The sequence below is a fragment of the Amia ocellicauda genome, chromosome 5, assembly GCF_036373705.1.
Source record: "Amia ocellicauda isolate fAmiCal2 chromosome 5, fAmiCal2.hap1, whole genome shotgun sequence".
NCBI classification, from domain to species: domain Eukaryota; kingdom Metazoa; phylum Chordata; class Actinopteri; order Amiiformes; family Amiidae; genus Amia; species Amia ocellicauda.
In genome coordinates this window covers 14,336,588-14,344,204 of record NC_089854.1, presented here as the reverse complement: position 1 = coordinate 14,344,204, position 7,617 = coordinate 14,336,588, and the positions used below count along the sequence as shown (strand labels likewise).

Below are 7,617 nucleotides of genomic sequence, written 5' to 3'. Positions count from 1 at the left end.
TGATCTTTTTCGATACCCAGCACCTCCTAAGGTATTCAGATGTGCGTGTGTGTAATCTTTTTTTCTACAAACTATCAAGGAGAAACACACAAATAAACAGGACAATGCCAGTAGAGAAGGGCAATACCGCTGAGGTTGACTGTGAACAGGGCAGTGCCAGACATCAACAATGAGAGGATGCCAGTCTGAGGGCTGAGTTACTCACATCTACTGGGGGACTGTTCCTAAGAATGGGAGTAACTATAACACTGAAAGCAGTCGAAACCGGATGCTAATTAATTAGTATGATTTTTTGATATCAAAAATTGAACCGGATGCTAATTAGTATGCATTTTTTATATCAAGAATTCAATTTCTGATAGGCAAAATACAATTTATGATATCCAAAATACAATTGTTGATATCAGAAATACAATTGTTGATACCAGAACTACAATTGTTGATATCAACAATTGGCAGTTAATTGTTGATATCAAGAATTGTATTTCTGATATCAGCAATTGTATTCTTGATAACAATTGTATTTTTGATATCAAAAATGCATACTAATTAACATCCGGTTAAGGATTACATGTCACAACGACGTACCATGAATTGCTGATATCAGCCATTGTATTCTTGATATCAGCAATTATGGATTAAATGTCACAACGGCTTGCCATAAGCAACGGCAAGTAAAGAAATCACCTTTTTTGATGTAACACGAATATTACTCCAGTCACCACCACTAACAACAACAACAACAACAACAATAATAATAATAATAATGATTCAGAATAATGTGTAAAATAAATTAGTGAGAGAACATTTTTTGTGATCAGTCAATATAAAATGATAATCATATCAGCTAAACTATATTTGTTTTGTTGAATACATTCCATGATGCAGTAAAGTGCAGAAAACATTAAAAGGGCAGGGGCTCATCTGGGAAAAGTGAACAAGTTTAAGGGTTGAGGGGCATAACACACCGACACGGTTAAACCGCATATAGCGCCGGAAGAGGCGACTGAAAAGTGCTCCTTTCAGCTGTCAGTAATGTGAATATTATGCTTCAGGAAAGGGAAGAGGCTCAAAAAAGCACAAGATAAAATCTAAAGAGGTATAAGTAGCGTGGTGTTTTTGTATGTATTATTTTAACAACAACAAAAAAAAAAAAACAGAAGTAGGCACTATTTTGGAAATGGACGATCCTGATTCGAGTATCAAAGGTTAACTGCATTGGACACATAATGTAAAGATTAACTTGATGGGAAATGTGTGTTAAGTTTGTCTTTGCTGTGTATAGCCGGCAACACGTAGCAGACCCAGGAAAACATGTTTGATTCAGCTTGGTAAATACTTCTAATACGGAAACGGGAGGTAAGAGAATATTTTAGATGTCTACCAGTTTACAAAGTAACTGCCTGTACATCAGCCTCTACTATTTAAATAATCATCATAAAAAAACAAAAACAAAAAAAACAGCAACAACGCATAAGCTACACAAACACAACTTTAGAATTGGTTTGTAGGGTGTAGTGGATTTCTTTAACCACAAAACAATTAAACAAATTGTAAACGTTTGTGATTTAATGCATGAATATTTGCAAACTGACATTTTGGTTAATATGCTCCATATTATAAGAATATAGGATATACATGGCGTATAAACAGAAGGAAACAAAATAACTGATGAAGAAGGGGTTATTTATAATCTACTGTAACTCACAAAGCCAGATATAAGCAATTTGTGAAACCGTTATTTATCTTTAATGGTCTGATTTGGTAGTTAAATGTCAATCGACAGCTAATTAAAACACTTAAGCGACTTAAAAACATGTGTATATGTGTGTGTGTGTATATATAAAATAAAAAATAACCCACCCCTGTGAAAGCCGTAACATTTACTTTCGTTTTGGATTCCCATATTTCTGCATCGATCATTTGTGCCAGTGTTTGTTTTTCACAGTCACAAAACGTGGAATTTGTTCCGTAATGGAAGCGACGTGGTTCATCTACACTGGGGTGGGCTATTTGACTATAACATTGAAATAAATAAGTCAATAAATAAATAAAGAACCCGAAGAACGAAGTGAGCAACAGCAGTCATGAGTACACACACATTATGCTTCAATACATCTACTCTTCCGGTTCTTTCTCTCAGCTTTCAAACATGAATACCCCAATTCAACGTGGACCATACTGCAAATAATTGAGGATAAGTGAGTCAAAACGGACGGGCAGTATGCACATTTTTTATAGCACTTATGCACTAGGTCCACACGTTTAAACTGTATTGCAACCCAAACGTAGGCTGTAGCAATGAACAAATAAACACTGCTGTGACACACTTCCTTCCTTGGTTACTTTGTTTTGTACACTTTTGTCACACACTGTAACCGTTGAACACATTCCAGTAATGACAAGGATTCCTTTCATATTTTGTGTTGAAAATGGTGGATGAAAATTCACATTTAAAAGCTTGTTTTTCATGAAATTCACCATTTTGACAAAAGAACCTAATGAGAATGTAAATAAACATATCATGCCTAATAACTGAATGGAGTTTCTAAACGTTGTCTCTGGCATGTCAGTCTGAAATTATAGCAGTAAAATGAGGAAATGTGAAACGTGTGACTTATTTCTGGTTGGTATGATTGTTGCAAAGATAAATTGTATGCACATGTAATTTAGGCCCATCTCAAAAGTTTGAATACAGACCAGGTGTATTTCCATTATTTTTCATGTAAGTTATTAGTATATTTCTTAGCAGACATCCTTATCCAGGATGACTTACAGTTGTTACAATATATCACATTATTTGTACATACCCATTTATACAGCTGGGTTTTTACTGGAGCAATCTAGGTACAGTACCTTGTTCAAGGGTGTGACTATTGTCTCTCTGGAGTGTAGTTATTGTACACACACACACACACACACACACACACACACACACACACACACACACACACACACACACATACACACACACATACAGTGCCTTGCAAAGGTATTCAGACCCTTCCTATGCTGTCCCATTTTGGGAAATTACAAAATCATGCATACAAATACACATTTTAAAACTTAATATTTTATTCAAAGCTTGAATCCTCAAACTGAAGACTTTTAAGGGTCAGTTAAGGTACAAGAAATATCAGTCAAAACTAAAGGGAATACAATGAAATACATTGATTGCATACATATTCAGAATACTAACATCCCTTTGGATATTCGAATACTCAAGCCCATGCATAATTCACAACCCAATATTTGGTGGAAGCACCTTTGTCAGTAATTACACCTATAGGTCTTTTTGGGTAAGACTCTACCAACTTTGCACACTAGTGTGGTGCAGTATTTGCCCATTCTATTTGGCAGGTTTGCTCAAGCTCTCTTAAGCTGCTTGGGGATCACTTAAGGACAGCAGTTTTCAAGTGTTTCAACTGATTCTCAGTAGGATTCAAGTCATGACTTTTATTGGGGCACTGAAGGACATTCATTTTCATATTCTTTAGCCACTCCAGTGTAGCTTTGGGCTACTGTATCATTGTCCTGCTGAAATGTGAATTTGTTAGTGTTTAGCAGATTGAAACAGCTTCCCTCTAGTATTTGCCTGTACTTTGCTGCATCATTTTTTCCTCCATCCTAACAATGGAGGAGAAACATCCCCATAGCAGTTTCCTCCTTGCCCAGTTGCTCAGTTTGGAGGGACAATCTGATCTAGGCAGTGTCTGGGTGGTACAATGCACCTTGTATTTCTTGATAATTGAGTATACTGTGCTCACAGGGATATTCAGAGACATCTAATATGTTTGCAATTAAAATATAGAAATATATGATCTGGATAAAAAAATAACTTGTTTAATTGTTTCTTTCTTTTCTTTTCATAGTTGGTTGACATGGTGCATGACAAAGGATCAACTTCTCTCTACAAAAGAAAGTACCTATTTTGTTCCATATGTTTTATCATCATCACCCTGTTAATATTTCTGGCTTACAATAAAACTTATATGGAGTTTAAGAAGCCGAACACAGGAGACTTACAGGGAAACAACAACACACAAGGGAATAATGAAATTCCTCCAATGAAAATAAATCAAGCCACAGAGTCTCCCAATCCTCCAGAGGTGTGTGGTGCCTCTGCAAAGATCGACCCCTTGGTTCCCGTCAGAGGCACGAAAACAATTGTAGTTGCTGCTTATTTAGACAAGCAGGATTCAGAGCATGTCCGTGTTATTTCTATAGTTTACCGGTCAGAGATGGCTGATCACCACTGTCTGTTCTGTTGCGGTGGCCGCAAGTTCACAAGTAGAGCGCAGTGTCACATCCACAGTGACCACTTCGGCTTCGTCTATGGCACAGCAGACCTGTTTTGCAATATCCCTCAAGGTTGCAGCCTCTCAACACACCTGGCAGTTTACACTCCCTTGGGAGGGGACCAAGATGTGTCTTTCCTTCCAATACACAACAGCCAGCCCCAGACCAACGCCTTCCCTTACGACTTCACAGTGTGCATTTCGACCATGTTTGGAAATTTCAACAACATATTGCAGCTTGTGCAGACTATTGAGATGTACAAACTGCTAGGGGTCCAGAAAGTGGCCATCTACAAAAACAGCTGTAGCCCAGACACACAAAGGTTGCTGGATTTCTACCACAGCACAGGCCTCGTGGACATCATACCTTGGCCGATCACGTCCTACATCAACGTTTCTGGTGGATGGCGCCCTTCTGAATTTCCTGGAGATCTGCACTACTACGGCCAGCTGGCAGCCCTCAATGACTGTGTGTACAGGTACATGTACAAGACCAAATACGTAGCCCTGAATGACATTGATGAGATCATTCTACCCCTAAAGCACAGGACCTGGAATGAGATGATGGAAGACCTTGAACAGCAGTATGGTCTACACACGGGTTTTGAGTTTGAGAGCCATGTTTTCCCTCAAAACATAAATGAAAAGAGTGGTAGGTTCCATCTGCAGGAATGGAAAGACATCCCTGGCGTTAATGTGCTGGAGCACATTTTCCGAGAGCCAAATGAAGCAGGGGTTTTTAATGCTTTCAAAGTCATTGTGAACCCCAGGTTGGTGCATGATGTCACAGTCCACGGGTTTTTGAACTTTGAATATCATTCTATAAGAGTCCAACAGAATTTTGCACGGATGTACCACATCAGGCGGCCTCAGAGGCATGATCTGCACCAATCAGACCTAATCCGAGATGACCATTTGTGGAGTTACTCAGAAAAGTTGGTACCAGCTGTTAATGAAGTGTTAAAGAAAAGCAACTTAGAGAGGGTTAAAGCAACTTAAGTTATATTTCACTTATGCTTCCATTAAGTGTCCATTGGGTGTAAGAGTGTTATGCCAAAGTTTTTTTTTACCAATGTTGAAGTCAATATGTAAAGGGAAAAGCTTCTGAGCTGAATCATTTACTTATTTAATATAACATTTTTATACACTGCTGGGCACTCATCTTTAGAACTGTCACAAAGTAGAAAGATATTTTTTAATACATAGTTCACAGTGCCTTCGACAGTACACGGTAAATCATAAGTGACTGATGAGTTTATCATTTTAAGAAGAGGAAACAAAGGGTTTTGAGAGAATTGAAGTAATATGACTGATATTGATTGTAAAAGTGCATTTCATGTGATGAGAATTATATTTTACAATATTCCTTTGAATTGTACCTTAAGGAGACACGTGTGTAAGCCAAAATAATAGTTTAATTATATTATTATAAACAGATTATGCTTTGATTAAAGACCTGTTTTTAGTTTTGCAATGAAATAGAACATCATTATAAGGGGTAAAGATATAACCAGTGTTTTCACCCTATTGTTCTCTCCCTAAGTTTTTCTTACCTTAAAACCTTTTTGGGTAGACACTCTATAATGTTTGTGTAGCAAGTAATGCCGTTGTAGTATACACAGTATGTTTAGCTTTTAAGTCCTACATTTGGCTGGTTATGTCTAAAATGTGATTATAAAATAACAGATCTCATAATCTATAGCAGAATGTGTTCCTAATATACTAAAATGCGTATATCTTTGTCAGAAACGTTCTGACAATAAATTATGAATTAATTACATGAATACAATTTAAAACTATCAAACCTTGTACTCAAAATCTGGATATCTACAGTATTTATTTGTATAAATCACCATAAATAGCCATGTCTTCCCAATGTACTTTATTAAACTGCCTAAGATAAAGATGTTAAAAAATTCAAGCTATCACTTATTTGATCTGATTTAAAAATATGTTTTGAAACAAAGAATATAGACATGAATCTTCAACTTAAAACTTCATTTCAAGCATTTAATAGTATTAAACTGTGACAAAAAGTAACCTGAATTTTTAGGTAGATACAAATGTCAAATTGTTTGGTATGACTTGTCTCTTTAAGGTATGTTACAGAAATATATTATGAAATGTATTTTAGACATATATATATATATATATATATATATATATATATATATATAATGGATTATTTATGTGTGTATATATATATATATACACACATAAATAATCCATTATATATATATATATATATATATATATATATATATATATATATATATATATATATATATATGTGTGTGTGTGTGTGTGTATGTATATAAGGGGGTTAATTTTGATTGATTAATCACAGCCTGGAAAATGTACAAGTACTGTTAAAGACGACTTGTAAATAAATGTTTACATCTCATACAGAGAACAGAGTTTTCAGTGTTTTCTTGCAGTAGTGTTGAACTCTGTGTTGACCAATGCATATGTAGGACTTCAGATTTTCTGTGTTTTTGCTGAACTTTTTCATTTCTTCTTTACACACCTGGCTCAATATACCTTAGTTTTTTTAACATAAAATTATGAAATTAAGTAAATCTTGCTGTTAGGGCTGACAAATACCACATACTATGTACCCTTAGTGAGCGGCATGGTGGCACGGTGGCTTGCGCTGCTGCCTACGGCTCCATGGGTCCTGGGGTCGAGTCCTGGCTCGGGGTGCCTGTCTGTGTGGAGTTGGCATGTTCTCCCAGTGTCTGTGTGGGTTTCCTCTGGGCACTCCAGTTTCCTCCCACTGTCCAAAGACATGGGTTAGGTTAATTGGCCAAGCTAAATTGCCCTGTAGGTAGGTGTGTGTGTGTTGCCCATTGAAGGACTGGTGTCCTGTCCTGGGTGTATTCCTGGCTTGTGCCCTATGCCTGCCAGGATCAGCTTCCCCATGACCCTCACCAGGATAAGTGGTTTCAAAAAAAGGATGGATGTAACCTTATTTAAAAAAAAAATCAATTATCAAACCTCTTGTCATTGCTTCAAACTCACTGCAATTAAGCAACCTACAATGTCCAGAAACTGACAAAAAATCCCCAAGTAACACCAATGTGATTTTAGAGGTCTGCCAAAAAAGACTTTGGTCAAATTGTCTAAATATTCTGTATTATAATTATATAATTAGCAACAGTAATGAAATCCAGTTAATCACTTAAATTTACACCGTCAAATGTAATTTCCCATTGTTGTTTTTTTTTTTTTCTAGAATTAATATATGAGTCTACAGGTATTTGCAATGTAATTTATTATTATTATTTATTTCTTGGCAGATGCCCTTAACCAGGGCGAC

The 7,617-nt window shown here is 36.4% G+C and overlaps 1 protein-coding gene across 1 annotated transcript; it reads left to right on the top strand.

Moving 5' to 3' along the window:
* The first annotated feature begins 992 nt into the window (after positions 1–992).
* On the top strand, positions 993–6,441 carry LOC136749549 (beta-1,4-galactosyltransferase galt-1). The gene is made up of 2 exons (XM_066703957.1): positions 993–1,359; positions 3,873–6,441. Exon 2 carries the CDS (start codon positions 3,882–3,884, stop codon positions 5,295–5,297), a length of 1,416 nt encoding a protein of 471 aa, XP_066560054.1. The 5' UTR covers positions 993–1,359; positions 3,873–3,881; the 3' UTR covers positions 5,298–6,441.
* Positions 6,442–7,617: the final 1,176 nt, after the last annotated feature.